At 45.9% G+C, this 25,266-nt stretch overlaps 1 protein-coding gene across 9 annotated transcripts in view; it reads right to left on the bottom strand.

The window, feature by feature from the left end:
• The window catches only part of RREB1 (ras responsive element binding protein 1), a 147,011-nt gene that overhangs the window by 64,308 nt on the left and 57,437 nt on the right, over nt 1-25,266 (bottom strand). For 7 of the 9 annotated variants that reach the window (XM_054492774.2, XM_054492780.2, XM_063665787.1 and 4 more), the window contains 3 exons: nt 10,373-10,491; nt 5,920-6,043; nt 5,082-5,294 (listed from right to left, as the gene is read on the bottom strand). In XM_054492774.2, the coding sequence (XP_054348749.2) occupies nt 5,082-5,252 (171 nt within the window). In that variant the 5' untranslated portion in view covers nt 5,253-5,294; nt 5,920-6,043; nt 10,373-10,491. Of the gene's footprint in view, nt 1-5,081; nt 6,044-10,372; nt 10,492-25,266 lie in introns of all 9 variants that reach the window. The other 2 variants (XM_063665788.1, XM_063665791.1) reach the window with 1 other exon arrangement.

The raw sequence follows: 25,266 nt of genomic DNA, 5'->3' as shown, positions 1-25,266 counted from the left end.
AGTACTCAATAAATACTAGCATTCTAATTACACAGACACCACTTAATCATCTGTGATGGTGAAAAATTAAGCATTGACTCATGGAAGAGCTAGAAAGGAATACATTTCTCTCCAAGTCCAGCCTGGGCTATTTTGCAACAGGTTTCAGGGTCTCCAAGAACACATGAGCAATAACAAGGTTCTCATCAGAAGAGCCCACCCTACCAAGAGGGAAGCCCTCAGTGCCTAGCTGTGCACCCAGTGGGCATGCCACTGCCCACTGCCAAGCATCTGCTTAACACTGCATATAAATACTCAACAAAAACACCACACTGAGAAAATTGCTGTCCTTATTACGACAACTTTGATAGGAATGCCAACCCAAACTGAAGACTTCCACAGAAGGTGACAAAAGAACCAGCTCACTACTTGGTGAGGGGGCTCCTTTTATGTTCCCTCAGAATGCACAGGTCAAGCAGTATGTTTTGTCTTTTTCAGAAGAAGCCAATGTCGTTCACTAACCCTATGCTACAGATCCTCTTTCCAAATAATTCATGCAGAGTTCCAGGCTGTGTGCATCATTGACTCCTCACCCTCACAGTCCCTAAGACCACGGGTTCCTGTCTCCATACCCAAAACTAACTGGACATAGGCTTGGATACCTCTCCCAGTAATTTGGAGTTGGGATGCTCAGAGATTTCTGAAGATCAGCAGAATCACCGGGGTGGGGGGAGGGGGTGCGGGGGTGGTTTCTATGCATTTAACCAGATTCTGGACGTGCCACATCAGAGTCATTGGGGGACTGGGGTTGGGGGAGTAGAACCCCAGAAATCTGCTTGTCTCACAAGCTCCCCAGATGATGGTGATATGTGCCCAGGTTTGAGGATGGCTAAGTTACTAAGTTGGGTGATTATGAGCACTTGAATTGAAAGTTCATGGAGAGGTAGGGCTGAACCCAAGGAGGCTTGCACCTGGGCAAGCCCAAGCCAGGAGAAAGCAGTGTGGAAGATGTCAATGCTAACCCAACGGTATGGAGGGCACCGTCCCTAGGGCTGGATGCTCTGTCTAGGCTCTGGGTCATTTCCTATCCTCGGGCATCTTTCAATAGACCTCTTTTTACTTGCATTCATTTGAATGAGTTTCTGCTCCTTGCAAATAACACCAATTACTGAGCACTTACCATGTGCTAAACTCTATACAGAACCATCAGGGTTTTTTCACAACCACTAACAGACAAGCATTATTATGGATCCCATTTTCTGGACGAGGAAACTGGGGTACACAGAGGTAAGTAACCTGCCCCAAGTCAAAGAACTATTAAGTGGTAGGCACAGCATTAAAACCCAGGCCAGCTGCTCACAGCCCATGCCCTAAGCCACTATGCTCTATATAAAGTCTGACCAAAAGAAGGATTAACCCCAAGGCACAGAAAGGAAACACTCTTGTGGTTGCTTATGAGAGATGATGAAAATAAAAGTCACCCCGAAGACTATAAAAGCAAATGGTGCCATAAACCAGATGGGTGGAATGAAGGCATGATGATGTCTAGCTCACAGCCACCTTCCCTCTCGCTCCTCTTCGAAGACAAACAAGTCTCATTCGGAGCAATAGGAACTTTTTTTTTTTTAAACGGAGTCTCACTCTGTTGCCCAGGCTAGAGTACAGTGGCACGATCTTGGCTCACTGCAACCTCCGCCTCCCGGGTTCAAGCCATTCTCTTGCCTCAACCTCCCAAGTAGCTGGGACTACAGGTGTGCACCACCACACCTGGCTAATTTTTGTATTTTTAGTAGAGACGGGGTTTTGCTATGTGGGCCAGGCTGGTCTTAAACTCCCGACCTCAGGTGATCCACCCACCTCAGCCTCCCGAAGTGTTGGGATTATAGGCCATCAGCCACCATGCCTGGCCAAAACTTTTTTCTAATCTATGGAATTGGGTCTGAGAACTAGGTATGCTCTACATTTTCTCACTCTCAAAAAGAATTAAGGATATGGATTCTACAAAACATGAACACCCTAGAGACAGTGGAAAAAACAAATTCCCAGTCTTACTCATTTATCATACTTCTAGTTCTTTCTGAGGTATAATGGGGGAGGGGGTGTCACACTTTCTCTGCCCAGTTCTACAACTGCAGTAGGAGTAGAGCTGGCAAAGGACCCCCATGAGGGCACAGGTGTGGGGAGAAACAAAAGCAACAGCAACAAAGTAACATATAACAAGGAGGGATGTCTCACAGCCAGGCCAAAAGTTGGGGATGAGTTCCATCTCCAGGGTGTTGTTGTCAAATTAGTAGACAGGCAATTTTATATACATAAAATTTTTAAAGTCACCAACAGGATGTAAATACATGTTTAAAAAAAAAAAAAAAAAAAAGCCTCCAAGTGACCAGCCACAGGGAGACAAATTTTTTTTAAAAATCATCTTGCATTCACCTTGCTATAGACAGCAGGCACACTGTGCGGCTGGTGGGGCTGACTTGTGTTGACTTTGGGGTGACTCATGAACTGATACCCCAACCTTCTCTGAGGCTGGCAGTGCTGTGCTGCAGACCATCATACAGGTCCACAAAATCCAAGTTATATGGGAGGAGGTCTACAGACCCAGATGTAATGTTTTAAAACGAACCAGGTCAAGCATGGTGGCTCACACCTGTAATCCCAGCACTTTGGGAGGCTGAGGCGGGAGGATGGCTTGAGCCCAGGAGTTTGAGACCAGCCTGGGTAACATAGTGAAACCTCGTCTCTACAAAAAGTTTTTTTATAATTAAAAAAAAAAAAAAAGCCAGATATCACAGCAATTAAGACAGTTTACATACATTAGCTATATAGTTTATGAAACTAGGAATCAAGCACGCTCTGGTGAGAAATAGAGACCCTGTCTCTATTTAAAATAATAATAATAATAATAAATAATAATAATAAAATGAACCGAGTAGGAAAGAGAGCACTGTAATACTGGAAGAGAGGCCCTCCTGGAGAATTTTGTTTTTGTTTTTTGTAGGACATGGGGGTCTCATAATATTGCCCGGGCTGGCCTTGAACCCCTGGGCTCAAGCAATCCTCCCACCTCTGCCTCCCAAGTAGCAGGGATTAGAGACATGCACCACGCCCAGCGCCCTAATGGAGAATTCTGAATCCAGTTATTGCAGCCATGCTGGTGGAAGGCGCACACCTCCTGAGCTGAAAGATAAAATTAGCAGCTAATGTGATAACTAACCATTCCATAATGAAACAATCTGGCACCCTTGTCAGCATCCGGCTGTGGCTAATCTCTCCTGGAACTCTAAGCTCACACCAATGGGACTTTCCCCAGGCTCCCTCTCTCAGCACTCCCTGTCTAGTCCACAGGTAAGGCGAATGCTTCCTTCTTCCCCATAGTCTCTCCCCACTGAGTTTTGTTTTTTTAGATTAAGAACTGTATTTACCAGGCTACCTCTGGCCAGGACCTCCATTTCAAAAGCAAACTCAGGATACCAGATCCCTGGAGAAGAAAGGAGGGGGATGAAAGGCGGCCCTGCCGCACCTGCACAGTTGCCTCCTCACACCTGAAGAGGCAGCCTCCAGTTAGCAGGCAAACATGGGAGGTGCTGTGGGCATGCTCCAGGGTCCTAACCACGGTCTCTGATCTGGAGGCTGGACTTGGGACAACTCAGAGCTATTTGAGGAAAAGCTCTTCCTATCACTTCACTTGTTCCTGGTAGAGCAGAAGGATGAGGACGACAACCTTGTCTGTCTTATTCTTCCCCAAATGCCTGGCACCTGGTACAGTAGCTAGCTGGATATAGGAACTGGGTACATATTGTCCAATGGGTTGATGGATGGAGAGATGGATAGATGGACAGTCACATGAGAGTGGAAATAAACCTTTTCTTCTCAGAGCTAGCGCTCCTTCTCGACTCAGGCCACAGTCATACAGGCTGAGTATTTTCTCAGGCACCCACAGGAAGAGAGGCACAAGGAGAAAAGGAAAAAAAAGAGAGAGAAAGGAATCAATGTTCCAACCCTAAAACATCACTGAGCTCTGCCAAGTCTCCACCCTTCAGCAAGGTGTGGAGAAATGCATCCTCCCCCACACTGCTGGCAGGGTTTGGGGCTGGTACAACTTTTCTTGTAGGGCAAGTTGTATCAAAAGCCTTAATTAAGGCTCTATTTCTAAGAATTTATAGAAAACCATCATATTAACACTCAGAGAACTCTGTATAAGGACAGCCACAGTAGGATTATTTATAAAAAAAGAAAATTAGTTCACAAAAGCCCAGCAGGTTTGCTTTCTCATCCATTGCTGGTTCCTAGACAAACGCAAAACCACCTTCTCTCCAAGGATTTAGTATAGCTTCATTAAATCAGTTAAACCAAACTTTAAACACGAGGAAGTCAATTCGTATTACATGGATCCAGAGTTGAAATGAGAAGTATTCACTCTCTGCCTCCTTCCTCCACCTACCTTCTGGTTCAACAGTATGTTGCCAAGACAGCAACAACTTTTCAAGGAAATGTCCCATCTTACATTGAAGATTCATTTATTTCCCAATAGAGAAGACATTAACTTTTGTAACAGCATTAACCCTTCTCAATTCCACCTATTTACTTTACCCTGTTCTGATCTGATGCCCAATGAAAATTCAAGACGACTAAACAGCATCTTAACTGGAACTATCTGAAACCAAATTCTGTGCTTTTTCAAGGATAGAAAGCTGAACAGCAGCCCTAGCACAGGCAATACTTATTTGCTACCTAATCTGAAGACACTTAAAAATAGCCAGCTGTGTGAATGAGGAAACAAACCACATCACAGAAGAGAAATCAGTCATGTTCCCTGCCATGGCCATCACGTGAAGAAAGCTTGAGTTAAAATCCAATGGTGGGGCCAAAAATAAGGGCACTTCCACCAACATCGACACCATAGCAAAGAAAACTTTCTCCCTGAAAGGAAACTAACATAAGCCAGGAACATTTTGCTCTTGAAAAATGATTAAGGCCTCTGGGTATGTCTGTTTTATTCCCAATTCTTCCAAGGTTTTATCATAGGAAACTGGGAAACGTCTCCCAATGTTCTCAAGGATTGAACCCACCAGAGGTCACCACTAGGTGTGAACACTTACCTGGTTCCTTCTGCCAATCCGATTTGGTCCTGGAGGCTTCGAGGGGGACTTGATCCCCTGGGGGCTCCCGCCATTCTCTGTGACCTTCCCTACACTCATGACCGCCGACATCATGGTGTTGATGGAAGATAGGTCTGAACCTTCCAAGCCAACGGGCGAACGCGACGTCATTGGGACAGGGGTTTAAGCTTCTAAGAAGCCTCTGCTATAAAACTGAAAATTGGAAATTGCTGATGTGATCATGGGGAAGTTTAGGCTTCTGTCATTGCCAGGGAGCGCTGGCCATGGCTACTCTGATTGTAATTCAGGTCAAAAACATCCAACACTGTCTTTCTCCAGTTAAAGGCCACATTCATGCCCAGAGTGACGGAAGCTTTCATTTAAACCAAGTCTTGGCATACCAAGGACGAAGTAACCTTGCCTCCTTTCTGAGTGTGCACTGCCAACAGGACTCAAACTCATGAGGGGCAGGTTTCTTTACCTTTCCTAATCTGGGTTAGGCAGAGTGGGAAAGGCCAAGCCAACAATGACAAAGCCCAGAAAGCTGCCGCCCTGCAGCACCCTCCTAAGAATCTAGGCTCATTCACTACTACACAAACGTTCCAGACCTAAAACTAGTGATGAGAAACATCAGGTTTCATTTAACTCCACTGCTGCAATATAGTGATTCTGATGGGGAGCCTGAATTTTATAAGAGAATTGAGAAGCCAACGCTATCAGAGTTACAAACAAATTTCAAATTGACATATAAAAGCCTGTTTCTTAAAAAATATGTAAAAAGCAGGTAACATACCCTAAAAAATGGAAAGAAGAACCCTCCCGCCACACTGCTGATTACCTCCATTTTCTGACCCAACTGATAGACTATGAAACTTCCCCCTGCTGTAGCTATCATTCACATGGAGTAGAAAATGAGTCTGTGTTGACCTCTTTTCTTCTTCTCTTGGTAGTACTCGTTGACACTGGAAGGGAAGCAAAGGTCCAAAGTGAACATCCTTTCACTTAGTGAAGAAAAAAACTGAAATCATTTATTTGCTATAATCTTAGACCACTATATTCACGACAATGCAAGGAGCACAAATGAGAGGCAATGTCTGCTTTTCTTTCTTCTAAAACCACATTCTGCAGCTGTTTCTCAACCTTAACTTATCTTAACCCCTACAGTACTGCCTGTTACGCACACTCCCAACAGCCAAAAGGACTCTGCAGTAAAATTTTACTTTCTAAAGCTCATATTTATACCCACGCATCAAATTTTCGTTCATACTGTGCCTCAGTCCCTTGCAAGGATGCTCAGGCTCCACTTGACCCATCTCATGCCTTCACCTAAAAGTGACCAAAGACAAAACAGTTCAGGCATTCACTAAAGGCTGAGTTTGGACACTCAGGACAGACCTAAAAGAAACCTGGCAACATGAAAAGAATGAACAAAGGGAAAACTATGGCCCATGGCCATGTCACAGTTTACTTCTTCAGGCCATGTGTGTTCCTTGCAACTAGAACTAGTACGGCTACAGGTCCGGTCAGTAGGTATGAAGTCTACTGCTTCCCTCATTTTATCTAGGAGGATATTCTAGAGCTGAAGCCCTACCATAAGGCACTAGGATATTAATATCCTATTATCCCACAATGTGTGCTAATAAATTCTACAAGGCCACAACAGCAGTTGAAGATCAAGCTCATCATCTCAGCTGTAAAGAGAACGTGTAGGAACAACACAAGAAAGAATATGATTTCTCATGGCTTCCTCCTCCAACTTTAGGGGATATGACCTAGCATATGAGAAATGGTACCACCCAGAGCAGCTACAAACATGCAGTACCAGCCTAAATTCTTACCAAAAGGGCAAAGGGGAATCTTAGGGAAAGTACTTGTCTTGTAAAGAGACAAAATGTGCCTTCCTTGTTAATAGACATTTTGAAGATGTGAATCAAATGGTTTTCCAACTGGTAGGTAAAAGGACTAACCGCAGAAACATACAATTTGAGACTATGGATCCAGCCTCTTTGCCCATATCTTTCTCCATAAAGAGAGGAAAGCTACGGCCAAAAAAAAAAAAAAAACTACACTTTTCATCTTTCCGTGATGTTTCCCCATGCTAGCAGACCCTTCAAATTTATGAAGAATTGTGCTTCATGCTGGGCACAGTTGCTCACAACCGTAATCTCAGCACTTTGGGAGGCCAAGGTGGGAGGGTCAACTTGAGCCCAGGAGTTCGAGACCAGCCTAGGCAATATAGCAAGACCCTATCTCTACAAAAGATTTTTAAAAATTAAAGAAAAAAAAAACAACTGTGCTTCAAACTTCCTGTTTTTAACTGTCTTTGAAGGTTTATTTTGGGCGATTTCTCTATAGGGAAAAAACATGTAGACACAAAGTGCATACATGAGTGTGTACACACACTTTTTTCTTAATGGACTACTAAAAAGAGAGTTGTCATTCCCTAGAATTTTTGTAATCAATCACATAATTACATACTTGATTCATAAATGGATACTTTTAATACTGAATTCACCTCCTTCTTTTAAATACATATATCTCCCTCATAATTTTAATGTACAGAGAATTATAACATAACTGACTAGAAATCTCTCTTTCCTGTAATTGTTACAAACTTTCCACCAATTTATACTATGAGTTTTGAAGATGATCTTGCTTTTGTCCTATTACTACATTTAGAAAAGAGGACTACTCCCAGCTACTTCAGAGGCCGAGGCGGAAGGACTGATTGAGCCCAGGAGTTCAAGTCCAACCTAGGCAAAACAGCAAGACCCCATCTCAAATTTTAAAAGCAAAAACAAACAAACAACAAAATGTGTGTGTGTGTGTGTGTGTAGAAAAAGGAAAGAAAAATGTGGTAGAGTTAGAGTTTGCTCAAGTCTGGGAACAGGTTAAACACCTTTAAGACTAAATGTAAAATTGTAAGTTATAAAAAAAACTCTAATTCTATAATTGAATAAGGGAAGAAAGTGGAGAGGAGGGAAATAATAAGCAAAGTGACAAAAATATATTCACTAAACAGAGCCAAATTGCCAGTAAGAATTCTTTTCAGTCATATTATCAAAGATACATTCTTGCAAACTACTTAAGTGTCTTAAACACAGAAAGCCTAGCAACAGTCAGTATAGTTAACCAATGTAAGGGCTGAAAATTGCAAAAGCTTATTCCACTTGAAAAGGAGAAAAGCCTTGTTGTTTGCCATTTTGTCTGGACAGGAAGATATTTGCTAAACATGTTTCTTCCTTGGGGATAAAGTATAAAGTGTGACACTACCCACTGATGACACCAAGATCACTTACATTTACTTCCTTTTCCTATTTTAAGTAAATAGCAATTAAAAAAATAGAGACTCATCTCTAATCTGAAAGCGTAATTAATAAAATGGAACTCCTATCTACACTGTTTGAAAAAAAGAAAAGAGTCACTGGCCTCATCCCTGAGAATCTGTTCCAGAAGCAACCAACAACCAGCCCCTTGGGCTGTGACAAGATTGTACTTCAGTTTGTTCTTATGTCTTCTATCTGAGTTCTTCCTTCAGGACCAGAGAGCAGGGAAGAAGGGGAAGAAGCTGGTGCAAGGCACAATGGAGCTCATTGTTCTACGTTAGAAAAAACCCACCATAACATGCGGGCTCTTCTACATGATCATCTAACCAGAGCAAGCTGGCCAGTATTAGTTGGTCCTATCTACCCTATAACCACATCCTGGACAATTTTGGAACAACAGCCCAAACTAACCAACCTAAACCCTCTGATACTCATCTCAGGGAATAAAAGACCATTTCTAACATTTTTATGGTCTATTCACGAAGCATTTTTTTCTTTCTGGATATTTACAATCCTAGACTTTTCATTCTTTCTTCTGCAACATTTCTTCTCCCTGACATCACTCCAATATTAGTAATAATATATGTTATTATTATAAAATAAGGCCAGGTGTGGTGGCTCACACCTGTAATCCCAGCACTTTGGAAGCTTGAGGTGGGAGGATGGCTCGAGGCCAGGAATTTGAGACAAGCCTAGAAAACACAGCAAGACCCCATCTATACAAAATAAAAATCAGCCGGGGCCGGGCACAGTGGCTTACACCTGTAATCCCAGCACTTTGGGAGGCCAGGGCAGGCATACCACCTAAGGTCAGGAGTTTGAGACCAGCCTGGCTAACATGGCAAAACCCCGTCTCCACTAAAACTACAAAAATTAGCTGGGCGTGGTGGCACATGCCTGTAATCCCAGCTACTCAGGAGGCTGAGATAGGAGAATAGCTTGAACCCAGGAGGCAGAGGTTGCAGTGAGCCGAGACAGCCCCATTACACTCCAGCCTGGGTGACAGAGCAAGACTCCATCAAGAAAGACAGAAAAAGAAAAGAAAAGAAAAAAGAAGCCAGGTATGGTAGCATGTGTCTGTAGTCCCAGATACTTGGGAGGCTGAGTGGGAGGATCACAGGAGCCCAGGAGTTCAAAGCTGCAGTGAGCTATGATCACACCATTGCATTCCAGCCTGGGCGACAGAGTGAGACCCTGTCTCTTAAAAATAAATATCACTGGTCATATTCTAATATAATCTCTTCCAACTGGAATCAGCACTGGGAACCCAGAAGAAGTTCCCAAGTCATAGATATGATCAACATTACCAAGCAGATGAACCTGGTGTTCCAGTTTTTAACAGACATGGTCTGGATTTGGAGGGGAGGGAGGGAGAGAAAAGAAAAAAAAAAAAAAAGAGATGTCCAAAGTGGTGCTTCCTGAGACAAACCCTTGGCACCCTTTCTCATCCCACATTTCAGGCCCATCAGATCAAGAACTAACAAGTTATAGTTACAATTTCTTTCCTCCTTTTTTTATCTTGTGAGACAGTCTCACTCTATTGCCCACGCTGTAGTGCAGTGGCACTATCTCAGCTCACTGCAACCTCTGCCTCCCAGGTTCAAGCGATTCTCGTGCCTCAGCCTCCTGAGTAGCTGGGATTACAGGCACGCGCCACCACGCCTGGCTAATTTTTTCTTATTTTTAGTAGAGATGGGTTTTTGCCATGTTGGCCAGGCTGGTCTTGAATGCCTGGCCTCAAGTGATCTGCCCCTCTCAGCCTCCTAAAGTGCTGGAATTATAGGTGTGAGCCACCATGCCTGGTCTAGTTACAATTTCAACACGATTTTGCACCAAAGCCTCAGGAGGACCTGGAAAGGGCATGACAATTAAACGGGAGGTAGGGAGGGTAGCAGAGGAGGGCATGGGAAGACTCGACGTTCAACATTATTGTGACTCACTGAGAGTGAAAACTGTTTCACTAACCTGTTTTCTTTGTGTTATCAAGCTGCCCTCCTTATTGTGGGGCTGAACCTGGCTGGGCCCAAACGTGGGCAGGGTCACACCTCAGAGCCACCACTCCTGGAACACACAGTTGGAGCAACCTACAAAAATAAGAAAAGGTGATGTTAAAAGAGGATTAAGACCAGAAATGGTCCTCTGCTCAACATCACCGGGAGTCACAAATTAGGACTAGAAAACATTTCCCATCCCTTGCCTGCAATTACAAGCAAGCTGCCAGGAGCCAGGCTGGTTCCATCCAGAGTTGTCCCATTAACATCCAAGTAAGAGCTTGGAGCTGAGTGTGCCTTGAACAGACAAGAACACCCCTATCCCCCAGGCACATTCCAATAATGTCAAGGGCAGCACCATGTGATAATGGCTCGGACCACTGGCTCCGGGGGGAGCTTCGTGCATCCTAATGGTATGTTCACAGCAGACACCTACAGACTGCCAGTTTAACAAGAAGAGAAAAGCAAGGCAGCAATTAGTGCTATCAGAAACAGAGGGGGGAAAAAATAAGACAGTTGAAGAAATTAAGAAATATACAACTAGCAGTGGCTCATGCCTGTAATCCCCGCACTTTGGGAGGCCAAGACTGGGCAGATCGTTTAGCTCAGGAGTTCGAGACCAGCCTAGACAACATGGTGAAACCGTGTCTCTATAAAAAACACAAAAATTAGCTGGGTGTGGTGGCATGCGCCTGTAGTCCCAGCTACTCTGGAGCTGAGGTGGGAGGATGGCTTAAGCCCAGGAGGCAGAGGTTTCAGTAAGCTGAGATTGCACCACTGCACTCCAGCCTGGGCAACAGAGACAGACCTCGTCTCAAAAAATAAATAATAAGAAATATACAACTAAACAATGCCTTAAAGTAGAGGAGAGATGATTACATCCTCTCACAGGTGTGAGGAGAAAGTGTTGGTAACACACGTCAAATAGGACCAAATGCAGACCTTTTCCTTTCTGTAGGGAAGATGCAGAAAACATCTCAAATTACACATGCCCTTCAAAAGTTTGAGCAAGTCTGCTCTGGGGTGTCAAGGGCTTCAAAGCCCTGTGCTGGGAGAAAACTGGAATGCAGCATTTCCCAGAGCTACAGCATGTGGCCAGATTCTCTGGCTCTCAACACAGCCTCCCTCAGCTAACGTGAAGAGCACAAAACTGGGAGAAAACTCAGAGGTAAAATAAACCCCACACGGACAACACCGGGGTAGAAACAACTGCTTGGCATATTTTCTCCTTCTGGAGCATCTACAGACAAGCTGCCCATCCGTGCCACACAGCTGTCACCATGAACCTCAGGACTAACCCACAGGGACGGACCCTGTCCCACAGAAGGGAATGCAGAGACCCTCAAACTGGACATTATACACCCCACCACCCCACTGAAACAATGCACATACTCTATACTCAACATTTTCATTCAGTACCAGGAGGGTCAGGGACCCTAGAAACCCACCCAGGGACAGCAGGGTGAGAATCCCTGTTTTGCGTGACACATGACCTGCCCTCTTGTAAACTATGAATCAAGTCCATTTTATGAAAAATACCCGTGGAGTTTTCAGAAACGCACAAACATCTTTTCAGACTATCTTCACCCATCTAAGGTGAAATTAAATATTGCTTTTTTTTTTTTAAAAAAGCAGTTATTGTTCTTTTTTCATATTTTAATTAATGACAAATTTTATTAGGAACAAAGCCTGAAGAGGAATAGCCCTTTGGTTTTTTTCTAGAAACTGCCAAGATCTCCAAATAAATAGCATGAACCATAGTTTTACTCATAATTAATAAAAACACACTTCAAAATAAAAAGATATAACAAAAATTAAAAAAAATAAAAAATAAATAGGCCAGGCGCGGTGGCTCACGTCTATAATCCCAGCACTTAGGGACGCTGAGGCAGGTGGATCACCTGAGGTCAGGAGTTCGTGACCAGCCTGGCCAACATGGCAAAACCCCATCTCTACTAAAAATACAAAAATTAGGTGAACATCATGGCGCACACCTGTAATCCCAGCTACTTGGGAGACTGAGGCAGGAGAATCACTTGAACCCGGAAGGTGAAGGTTGCAGTGAGCTGAGATTGCACCTCTGCACTCCAGCCTGGACGACAGAGTGAGAGTGTGTTTCAAAAAAATAAATAAATACAAACACACTTCAGAGTCTAAACAAGTGTCTAGAATTAAAATTTTCTAGCCTGTAGCTAAGACTTCCATTAAAATTTAGACCTGCTGCCTCCCCTTCATTTCATTTTATTTTATTTCCCTTCATTTTAAAAAGACACCTTAAAAAAAGGTCCACCGGGTAGCGTCCTGGAAGCACACAGGACAGCAAGGAGGAGAGAGGATGGTTTTAGAGAAAGAGGGCTAGGCTGAGAGACTTGACCTTGAAACTTCCATCCTCTTGCCCTTGGGTGTAAATGATTTGAATATTGAGAATGTCTTGCAATATAAAGCCAGAGTTCACTAGGCTGTTTGTTTTGGGTTCTATTAGGCCTGAGGGAGTCACAGAGCTTGAATAGTGGAAAAGTACAAAAGAGTTATTAGAAGAAACTTTAAGACACCCCTTACCTCCATCAACAATGCCTCAGGAAAAAAAAAAAAAAAAAAAAAAGAAAGACTAGTAGCACCCTAAAGTTGACTCCTGTAGGTGAAATGTGACAGAAAGGCTGGGTCTGGTTGTTGGTGGAGGCTGCTGAATTTCTGGATTTGCACTCCCACAAGATTTACGCAAAGCCAAGAGACGCAGGAGGACTAAGAGAGGGCGGAAGTCCCTCTGTGGGGGGAGGGAAAGGCCAGCCCCCAAGCCCCGGGGGAGATAAGGGACAATGCTATGTAAAGCCAGAAACAGAAGAATAAGAGGCAGGTCTCCAGGTCTAAGGAGATAGCAATGAAGAGATGAAAGATAAGGGCTGCATCCCAGCTTCTGAAAAACCCGAGGGTTTCTTTCCTTTTTTTCTTTCTTTCCCTTTTTTTTTTTTTTTTCTGTCACCAAGGCTGAAAGTCTGTAACCTCTGCCTCCCTGGTTCAGGCGACTCTTGTGCCTCAAGCCTCCCGGGTAGCTGGGAGTACAGGCGTGTGTGCCACCACACCCGGCTAACTTTTAATTTTTGCATTTTTAGTTGAGACTAAAATTGGGTTTTTAGGGTTTTGCCATGTTGCCCAGGCTGGTCTTGAACTCCTGGCCTCAAGTGATCCACCCGCCTCAGCCTCCCAAAGTGCTGGGATTATAGGCAAAAACCTGAGGGTTCTTTTTTTTTTTTTTCTTCATGTTTTTGAGACAGAGTCTCATTCTGTCGCCCAGGCTGGAGTGTAGTGACACGATCTTGGCTCACTGCAACCTCCGCCTCCTGGGTTCAAGTGATTCTCCTACCTCAGCCGTGCACCACCATGCCCAGCTAGTTTTTGTATTTTTAGTAGAGACGGGGTTTCGCCATGTTTGCCAGGGTGGTCTCGAACTCCTGACCTAAGGTGATCCAAACTGCCCCAGCCACCTGAGGGTTCTTGAAGTGAAATCTAAACTCTGTCCTAAGGCCCTCAGGAAATGTGGAATAAGTTTAGATGCCTAGGATGATGGTTGAGGCCCTGAAAAAAATGTTCCCACAGATGATAGAACAGTGGGTTTTACAACACCTGACAAGGATGGGCACAGTGCAGAGCCTCCACAACACCCTCAAATACTTGGGATGGCTGATCCATGCTATGTAAGAGCCTAGTTGACCAGTTCAGGCCAACCCAGGACAGGCTAAAAGTTTGAGTTAAGAGATCAGACACTAAAATGGTCTGAGCCAGGAGGGAGCTTGACAAATAGCAAAGGCATCTCTTGAAGGATGGGCTGAGTCTTGGCTAGGCTGGGGACAGAATCAAACCAGGCTAAATGTTCCACGAGGGCCATGCCTGTTCTGCCTGCAAAGCTCGGGGCAAAACCATCTCTTCTAACCACCTCACACGTGCTCTGAGGGCTGAGACAGCTGTGATGACGGCTTTGAGTTCCAGGAAGTTGATGTGTTTCTTGGCTTAGGGTCCAGGCTATGCCTTGGATAGGGCGGCAACCCACGAAAGTCACCCCCCCCCCCCCCACCGACAACCCGTGGCTGGCACAGGCTTTGGTAAGACAGGAGCCTTACAGCAGGCCCCTACACCATGGGGCACCGTGAGCTGCTTCAGCCAACTCCGATCTTCTCTTCCTGGGTGAGAAGGGACTCCTAAAGAGATTGGCGGGAGCTGCGCATGGTGGCTCATGCCTATAATCCCAGCACTTTGGGACGGAGAGGCAGGAGGATCACTTGAGGTTAGGAGTTCAAGACCAGCCTGGGCAACACAGCAAAACCCGTCTCTGATAAAGAAAAAAAAGAGGTCGGGGGCGGGGGGGTGCATCCCTTGGTACAGGCCACATTCAAGACAAAAGTGCAGAGGTGAAGGGGGGCAGCAAACTTGGGACCCAAGATATCTATGTCGGCCTCCTCTTTGGGTATCTTCTGAGCTCCAGAACATTCCTATACTCTCATCCTCTCAAGACTACAGCAAGCCAGGCACAGTGGCTCATGCCTCTAATCCCACCACTTTGGGAGGCCAAGTGGGAAGATCACTTAAGACCAGGAGTTTGAGACCAGCCTGGGCAACGAAGTGAGACCACATCTCTACAAGAAATTTAAATATTAGGCAGGTATGGCAGCACCCTCCTGCAGTCCCAGCTACTTGGGAGGCTGAGGCAGGAAGACTGCATGAGCCCAGGAATTCGAAGCTGCACTGAGCTAGGATGACGTCACCGTACTCAAGCCTGGTCAACAGGGCAAGACTTTATCTCCAAAAAAAAAAAAAAAAAAGACTAATGGTCAGGCTCTTTAACCTGCCATTCAAGGGTCTCCATGCTCTGGCCTCAGTCTACCTTCTGGCCCTGTCGCACACCAGTCCCCTTGGTCACCCTCTCTGCTCAGTTCCTTGCCCCAGAATATCTGCCTGCACTCCTCTCCTGACCCCATCCCTCATGGCCACGTTCCACATGACTCCCACTGACACATGGCTCGTGGTTCCAAATTCCAGGACACACTTACCTCTAATTCTGCCATCACACCCATCACATTTAATCATGGATAACAATTTTTGAGCACCATGTGCCACATGCATTGTCTCATTTAATCCTCATAACAACAACCATGAGGATTGTTCCCACTGTACAGCCATAAAAACAAAGGTTGAGAGGGACTGAGTCACTTGTCTCCAAGATCCTGGAGCTGTTGGTGTGATAGAGCAATGTAATAAATCCAGTTGCTGAACTCTGTTAAATTTCTTTTGGAAAAGTGTGTGACTCCTGGCCCATGGCTGGAGAGCACAGGTGTGCTCCCTTAGTCACGTTCTCTGACTTCTAATAATCTCGCTCTGCATCACTGCTGCCCTTCCAGATGCTCTGCACCTGGCTTTCCATTTCCATCCCCGTCAAGGCAGGAAGGAGGAGTGCTCTCCTCCCCCTTCACCTCTGCCTTCCTCTCCCTGGCAGGAGGCAGAACTGGACTTCCACCTCAGTCTAAAAGGTTCATTGCAGTGGGCAAGAGTTTGGAAACACTACGCTTGCTCTGCAAAGTGATGGGGCACTTCACGTTCTATACCCTTGTGTTCTAGAAGCAGCCAAGCAAGGGAGGCTCTGTCTGAATCCTGAACAGTCTAGTCCTATCTGATGAGCTGACCTTGCAGAGAAGATCCACCAACACGAGGCAGGGAGAAATTAAAGACTACAGACCCTCCACCAAACCCTAAGGGCAGGAGCATCCAGCCCTTTATTAGAAATGCAAATTCTCAGTCCCACCCCAGCCCTACTGAGTCAGAAACCCTCTGGGGGCTGGCCCAGCAGTGTGAGTTTCTGAGTTAACAGCTCTCTAGAGGCTTCCATCCAGCCCTGAGAACCAGCTCATGAAGAAGCCCAGGATCTCACTGAAAACCTTCCTTTAGTGAGGATTTGGGAGAAGCTGCTTGGCTTATCATACACCTGCAGAGCAAAAACCAAGGCCCTGGGTCAGAGACAAAGATCCCCATTTCTAACTTTGGCTTTATCTGCCACAATAAAAAATAATAATAAGGGACAGGGAGGAATGGATCTAGGCAGGGCTTCCTCAGAAACACACATCAGAGGTAGGCTTCAGACAGGCAAGGACAGCCTGTGGTGCACGGCGGGCAAAATCACATGACCTGGGCCTTCATGCAGCCCTGGATCCTAAGCCTTCTCTCCAGCAAACAGCAGTTGCCAAGCCTGTGCTACTTCCCGAAAAGCCCCTTGGAAGGGGTTGTGGAATCACCTCCAAACCTGAGCTCTTCAGCCAGGATTCCTGGTGGCCCCGGATACGCTCCCTCACCTCTCTGCTACTCCTGGGCAGTGAGGAGTGAGCAACAAGGGGCAGGTGACGGGGAGAACAGTTAGGGAGATGACCTCAAGGGGAGACACGCAGCCCTGAGGTTCCCTCTTACAGCCTTGGGAACTGCTCACCATCTACTACAGTTTCTCTCTTAATGGGACCAGAGGGTGGAGGAAGGAGAGTCAGAGGTCATTCTCACAGGCCAGGGTGTCTGCTCCTTACTCTGACTAGGTTTCAGATACCCCGCTGGTCTTGACCTGGAGCATTTCATTAGAAATAACACCAGCTACTGATGCTCCTTTTCAAAAGCAATGTCGGTTGTTCTTAGGTAAAGGAAAACTTCAATATTTTGTAAAGTGTGGGGGAAGGAGCAGCTTAGTGCAGAGTAATAGGTTCCATGCAGGAAGCAGCTTCTCTTAAAAATCACTTGGACATTTAAATTATTACATTAAATACAACTTCAGCAGGGAGGCACACATTGACTCGGGAGACAGGGTCCCTGCCTACCCAACTTATCTACGTCAGTCAGATTGAGTATTTAAAACATGATCCACGGGAGAGCTGGGGAGATTTTCTGGACAATGCCAGATAAAACCATCCTGTGGTACCCCATTCTTCTTCCTGCACCTCTCTGCAAGGCTCTGTGCTTCTTTAAAGGAAGGAAATGGGGCACAGTCCCAAAGATAAGCTTTCCTGCTAGTACATGGGGACTATGAAGAAGCTGACTCCACTTCTTGTAGCTCTTGTCCAGGGAGCATGTCTTCCTGCCAGGATCTAACTACTGCCAGATTTGCAAGGCCAAGATACAGCTGCTAAATGGCAGCCATTTGTCACACAGCACCCTGCTCCCCTGGGAGGGGACACAGCAGCCCTCGGGGCTCAGCTGTGGGAAGAGTTGAGTCCCTGGCCCTTTCCTCCAAAAAGCCAGACTTTTCCTAAACATTGTTTTTCAGCCTGCCTGCCAGGACCTGGTATTTCATCACTTGCTTACCTAACTTAGCAGAAACGTGTATCGTTCTCTACTCTGGGTGGCCAAGGTGGGCTATGCTCTAATAAGGAAGCACCCATGCTGGACCACAGGGGCAGAGGGCCCACAGGGCACCCTCACCTACCCCCAGGGCAAGGCAGGGTCTCCTGGGCCAAGGCTAAAGATGTCCTGCAGGGGATTAAGTTGAGCAGCTCCCCTGCCCTGTCCCACCCTAAGATCTGCTCTCCTGGCTTATCAGGTAGACACAGGTGCAAGAAAGGGTAGGAAGAGGCCTACACAACACACCTTGGTTGAGGAATTTGAAAACAGAAAAGAATGTTGCTATAAGTAACAGAAAACAGGATTCAAGTCAGGGTATACTGGAAATCTAATGTGCATCCAATTATATTTTTTCCAGAGCACCCACTTCCCTGATAACCTAGGGCACTAGCACTTGTGACATAAACTCTATGCTAGAAATATGCTAGGCACTTTACATATATTTAATCCTCCCCTAAATCTTAAAAGGTAATGATTAGGTTATTGGCTAGATACAGCACAGCTCTTAAAGGGCGGAGCCAGGAGTCTAGCCTGGGGTTGTCTGACTCCAAAAATCTTGTACTTTCCACTGTACCACAAGAAGGGTCTTTGAAAAACCATTCGGAGAAGGGTCATTAGCAAGCTAGAGGATTGGGAAACCAAGTCAAGGGGAAAACTGGAAATGGCTAACAGAATGGAGACAAGAGCCAGCTACAAAAGCTGCAGGACTGGTGTGTGGAAGAGGGGCACACTCATTGCACGGGTCCACCATGGAAAGAATGAGGCACAAACAAGCAACTCTGGAGCTCCACGATTCTTTAAACCAGAGCTCTGAACTAAGCCCGCAGATGTATAGAGGCTAGATAAGGTAATGAGCTCACTGTCCCCAGGAGTCTTCAAGCAGAGGGTGGGTAACCACTAGTTAATAAAAAGCAAACAAAAAACCCCAGTCCAGCAATGGGTGGGAGACCAGGTTAGAAGACTCTTCTGACTTCCAGATTCTGCACTTCTAAGGGGACAATCTATCTTGCATAACACTTGTCCTCTCTGCATAATACCTTAAGATTCCAAAAGCATGCGCAAGAATAAACCATTACAGCATAACTTTAAAAGCATATGACATGGAGAATCTTTTTTTTTTTTTTCAGACGGAGTCTCACTCTGTCACCCAGGCTGGAGTGTAATGGGGCTGTCTCGGCTCACTGCAACCTCTGCCTCCTGGGTTCAAGTGATTCTCCTGCCTCAGCCTCCAGAGTAGCTGGGATTACAGGCGTGCACCACCACACCCGGCTAATTTTGTATTTTTAGTAAAGACGGAGTTTCACCATGTTGGCCAGGCTGGTCTCAAACTCCTGACCTCAAGTGATCCTCCCACCTCGGCCTCCCAAAGTGTTGGGATTACAGGCGTGAGCCACCGTGCCCGGCCTGACATGGGGAGTCTTAAATCTTGGCCTGGAAACCCAGCTTGACATCAATGGAGCCACCGAACTCTGAGCCTCAGTTCTCCCAGCTGAAAAATGAAGTTGAAAACACTGCCCTCCTTACCTTACAATATAGATTCAAAGGAGTGCTTGTTAAAATACTTTACAAACATTGTGGCATCCTCCAGCATGCGAGCTACTGATGCTACACTATTTATCCTCCAACATTCCAGGCAGTCCCTGGGATTTTCTCCTAACTCCTCAATTCACCCATCTGCTTCCCCTATTGGATTGCCAAAGCTTTGAAGGCAGGAGCTCACCTTGATGGTCTTCTAAAAAAATTCCTGTCCCTGGCCGGGAGCGGTGGCTCATGCCTGAGGTGGGTGGACTGCCTGAAGTCAGGAGTTCGAGACCAGCCTGGCCAACACAGTGAAACCACATCTCTACTAAAAATACAAAAAATTAGCTGGGCGTGGTGGCGGGTACCTGTAATCCTAGCTACTTGGGAGGCTGAGGCAGGAGAATTGCTTGAATCCAGGAGGCAGAGGTTGCAGTGAACCAAGATTGTGCCATTGCACTCCAGCCTGGGCAACAAGAGCAAAACTCCATCTCAAAAAAAAAAAAAAAAAAAAAAAAAAAAAAAAAATCCTGTCCCAGCCCACAAGTTGGACAATTCAAAATAAATATAATTTGGCTTTTCCCAAATGCAATCCCCTGGCCAATGAAAACAGCTGCTGACACAGTCGCCATGCTATCTGGCGACCAGGAAATAAAAACCCCTCTGACTTCAGCTGCTGCTGAAACCAATCCTGGTCAGCTTCACGTTTGGTTAATTACGGAAGCACACACTACCGGCTCCCACAAGGATGCAGCTCTTTCTTCCCTATATTCACCAAGCTTCTTCTCTCCCAACTAACTGCAGCACCTGAATACAGCATGGCTGACACCGTGACATTGTATGGTAGAAATGGCAGTGTTCTAGACACATCTCTGAAGTGAATCTAAGTATCTTCAGTACATTTCCAGCTTCTGGTAAGAAGCTAGGGTAAAGTTCAGTAGCAGTTTGCATAGAGTTTTAGGCAATATCCTGCAACTCTTTCACAGGCCCTGAGGTCGTGGGGCTGGCCTTTCTGACATGCTCAGGGAAAGGGTGCAGCAGCAACAGGATTCTCCACTTTGCCCCAGGGATGAGCTGCAAAGCTAAGCAATCCCAGGGCAGGTGGTTTACCTTAAATCTGGGCTTCGAATTCCCAGAATTCAGGATGACACTCCTTAGAAAACCAAAATGACTTGTGGAAGACACAAGTGTTTAAAATGCTTCTCCCCTAACAGCTTAGCTTAGAGAAGGCAGTGGAAGGAGGAGATCACATCTTTCCTCGCCCATTGGAAAAGTGGTCAGCTGCGGTCAAAATTTCACAGTGCGTAATCAGACATTACAAACCGTCAGCTGGGAATGAGTGTGTGCAGTGAAGTGACCATGCCCAGCTCCCAGGAGCTGGATGGGCTGCCCTCTGCCATACAACAGAAAACCTTCTATCCCCTCACCCCCAAATTCGCCTCTAAGAAAAGTATTTACTACTGTGCATATGAAGGAAAACAAATGCTCTGAGATATAAGTGGTTGATAAGTGTTTATCGCAAGCTAGCCAACCAAAAACACTGGCAAGCAAATGGGTTTTCTTAAAGTAAACTGAGCAAACCAAAAATGACTAGCAGGCAGTATAGGCCTTTTTGGAAAGCCCATGTGCAGCTGGGAGAGGAGGTGGCGTGTTCCTGGACCAGCAGAGGCACCTTGGAAGGAGGGGGCCGGGGCCAGGGCCAGGGGCTGGCAGTGGGGGGTGGGAGTGGGGATTAGTGCAGTCCTGGAGGAAGTGTGAGGCACACAGACTCTCCAGGCGGTGATTAGTTCACAACAACTGCACTGCCTGGGGGGTCTAATTGCACAAAGGGCCACCCCCCTCCACAGCCCAGCGGGGCCTGAAACAAGCATCATGTCCCCGAAGCACACTTGTTCACTTGCTTTGGACTGAGCTCACGCAAGGCACTGAACACGCCCAGGCTCTTAAGTGTGGGTTCACGTTTACAAGCCCCACCCTGAGAAACAGATAACCCCTTTGCAAGCCCCCAAACTCCCCCCCAGATGTTACAAAGAACAGGAAGGAAAACTGAAAAGGGGAGATAGACACCAGCAGGACGGTCTCTTCCTTCAAATTCTTTCATACCCGGGCAATAATTGGGTCAACACCAGAAGTACAACTAAGAGGAGATGCACACACTTCAGAGGAGCACAGCTGCCCTGCCTGCTCATCTGCTCAGTCCAAGGGCAGCTGGACACATCCACCCAGTCCCCATGGGTCAGACACACCTTAACAGGGAAAATCTCTGTAGCACACAGATTTGGAAATCCAAGCTGATGCCCATTTAATGTAACCCAGTATGTAATGGGAACATTCTCAATCAAAAGCCTACCTCTACCAATATTTTCATGACATGAAATTGTTTTGGCATACTTGTGAAACCAAGTCCTGCTTCTGAGAATTCTTCAACACGCTTGTGATCATAAGTCTTGCTCACCACCCTTAATTTACTTGAATGCATGTGACAAAGGCACCTTCATGTTGTTTAAAAAGAACATCCCTACTCTTTCCTTTTATCTTCCCTTAACAGTTTGTTATCCAGTGTTAGGAGGGGCCTAGCCTCCAACAGTCCACACTTTTATCTCCTGCTGACCACACGAAGGCAAGGGCTGGACTTCCTGCAGTTCGCCTAGAGGGGCTGTTTGACTTGTTTAAAATATTTGCCTCCAGAGCCTCTTGGAACAATGCCCAAGCAACACCTACCCGGCATCCATTGCAGCTCCAACTCTAACAGCCTTCAAGTCCAACGGATAGCACTCCTTGTGCCTCTGTGTGTGAGAGGCCAATGCTTCCAAGAAGAGAACTTACTTTCAGGGCTCACTTAGATATTTGCTTTCTGTCTGCTGCAAACACAAGAGCTATCTTCATCAAAGTCCAGAAACCCCAGAAGTTAGTTACAGTAGCTCAAGTTAAATGTAGTTTACACTACTATTCTTAAAATAATTCAGTAGCATTTAATAGCGTCCTTTAACCAGAACACCATGTCTTTGCACAAGCAAATGACCTGGAATACACTGGACCCCTCGGCTGTGGAGCGAGGCCAGGCCGTGGTCTTTGATGTTCCTCCCAATCCTAACTGTGTGCCTGAGATTTGACTCTGTGGGGATGTCTAGGTGTCTTAGGTTCAGACTCAAAAGCACTTCCATCTGCCTGGCACTTAGAGTTTTGCTGTGAATATCCAGGACTCAGTATAGCAGCAAAATCCACTCTTTTGTGCATCAATCAAGAGGGTTGTGAGACTGTGCGTGTCACTTATGGGATGGGATGACCTGAGGGAATTCACACACCAGTGGACAGAGTTCCTGACTCCCTGCCATACAAGGGTAGGAGTTCCATTTTCTTGGCATCCCATCAGCATATGTGAGATTAATGCATTCAGAAAATGATTAAATCAGACATTTACCACAGTCCCCCTGGAGTTCCTTTCTGGGATACAAAAGATCTTCCTAAAATCAATTAAGGAAAGGAGAAATTTCCTTGGCCAAATACCTACCATTGAACCCCTAACAGTCACACAGGTAAGCGAACCGGGTGGGGACAGGAGATGGGCAGTGGGGATTGGTGATAGTAGGTAGGGAAGGCCACGGTGAAAAGGGTGGGAGGTGCGGAACAGAAGTCAGCTTACAGAATGAGTCCACAATCCGAATCTCCGTGCCAACTCTCCAGAATGGAGCCAGTATTTTTAGGATCTTTTTTTTTTGAGTCTAGATAATAGATGAGTCAGACAGGCCATGTGCAGCGACCAGAGGAACTGTGCTGTCCCCACACAGAACTTAGAATGGTGCCTCTATGTGGCCCCTCTCCTACAGCCACAGGACCCAGCCCCGATAGGGGCCCATGGGAGAACAGGAGCCAGCTGACTGGCTCAACCCCAGTGGCCAAACGGCAAGTACTCTTCAGCATCCTCAATTTCCTCCCAGCCATGAAGTCAGGAACAACCTGTACAGACAAAGAAAATAGAAAACTTGCGAAACAATGGCATCTACCATGCTCGCCGGATATGTCTGAGGAAACTTTTTCAAAGTCCTTGAAGATGCTTCATTATACTTCTGCAAAGAAAATGCAGTCCACTACACCCAGGCACACACATGCTCACACAAACCCAATTTCATGCTCTGCCAGCCCCACAACTAAAACACTGAAGTGCCAAGCGCGGTGGCTCATGCCTGTAATCCCAGCACTTTGGGAGGCCGAGGCAGGCGGATCATGAGGTCAGGAGATTGAGACCATCCTGGCTAACATGGTGAAACCCCATCTCTACTAAAAATACAAAAAAAAAAATTAGCCGGGCATGGTGGCGGGTGCCTATAGTCCCAGCTACTCAGGAGGCTGAGGCAGGAGAATGGCGTGAACCCAGGAGGCAGAGCTTGCAATGAGCCGAGATAGCGCCACTGCACTCCAGCCTGGGCAACAGAGCAAGACTCTTTCTCAAAAAATAAATAAAATAAATAAAATAGAACGCTGAAGTCAAAGAACAGCCTCAGTCACCAAACCAATTTAGAATGGGAACTAACACGTTTCCACAAAGTATTTCAGAGACCAGTGACATCCTGGAGTGTTCCCATTCTGGAAACAATTTTTCTAAGGGGGAAAAAAAGGCTTAACAGATTATACAAATGGCTACCTGGCCACGGTAAGTATGTGAGAAAAAACTCACTGTCTCTTTATTCCTTGTAGTTAAACTTTAACACTCTGCTCTCATCAAGGGAAGAATAGTCCTTTCAAGGCTTCCCCCAAAAGACACTGCTAATTATGGTGATGGCTTTCTCTTACCCTACTAGTCAAGATTCACTTTTAATGGATGAGAGTTTGGAAGATACATATGCAAGTGTGGTGGTGGGTACCTGTAGTCCCAGCTACTCGGAAAGCTGAGGTGGGAGGATCACCTGAGCCCAGGGAGGTGAGGCTACAGTGAGCCTTGATCGTGACACTGCACTCTAGCCTAGGCAACAGAGTGAGACCCTCTCTCCAAAAATAAAAATAAATAAATAAATAAAATAAAATAAAGGGGAGCAATCTACTCAGTTTCCTGCAGCTGGAGTTGTAGGCCCATCCTTGCTGCTTTCAGAGTGTATCCAATCCATAGGCAGAGAAAAATGGGTATTCTCAGCATGTTGTTAAAATTAGTGGCTTAAAATATTCTATACTGTTTGTGTACCCTACACATAGGGTAAGGTTTGGGATCTGTGCAAAAACCTGGGATATTATGACGATCATCCTCAGACATCCAAGGCTACTAACATTCTAGGTGCCAGAACCACCAAGAGCTGTAAGACAGAGCCCTGGCTTCCTATGTCAGAGGAGACACAGAGCGAAATTTCAACTCCAGGGAACCTGGAGTATAAGCCAAACACTTCCAGAGCTGCGGGGGCTCACCAGAGGTAAGCATCACTGAGTGCGAGGCGAGGGCAGCAGAGCAAAAGCAAACCTGAGCTTGAAGAACAGATTTGCCTCCCAGTCACATGCAGAAAGCTGTTAACACAGTGTGCAGAAAAAGCAGATGATTTGCTGAGTTTCTCACAATGCTGAATTCATTCTTTTTTTTTTTTTTTTTTAGGGTAAACTGCCATCTTTTAAAATGAGATAAAGACAGTAGATGGTAGAGATCATTTTTTAATGCCCTTACTTAGCAAAATAAAAAAACGGCAACCTTGTGTCTAACTGCAAAAGTTTTGTGTGTCTTGCCCATGAAAACAAAACCCCTGGGAGCCATCAGAGTGCACCCAGTGTGTTGTGAGAAAGGAGGGAGAGTGGAGTGGGGGAAATGGCAAAGATGCGGCTGGCAGAATGATGCTGGGTTCAAGGTTCCATCTAAGAGCCATGAACTTTATCCTGTTGCTCTGGAAACCCACTGAAGGGCCCCTCCTCACAATTTTTAAAGCCCACGATGAAATAATCGTATCCACAGCTTAAAAAGCTCTTGGGAGCAGATTTAAAAATGGACAATCAGAGGCATATAACCCAGTTAGG

Source organism: Pongo pygmaeus, chromosome 5 (genome assembly GCF_028885625.2).
Source record: "Pongo pygmaeus isolate AG05252 chromosome 5, NHGRI_mPonPyg2-v2.0_pri, whole genome shotgun sequence".
NCBI lineage: Eukaryota > Metazoa > Chordata > Mammalia > Primates > Hominidae > Pongo > Pongo pygmaeus.
This window is presented reverse-complemented; position numbering and strand designations above follow the sequence as displayed.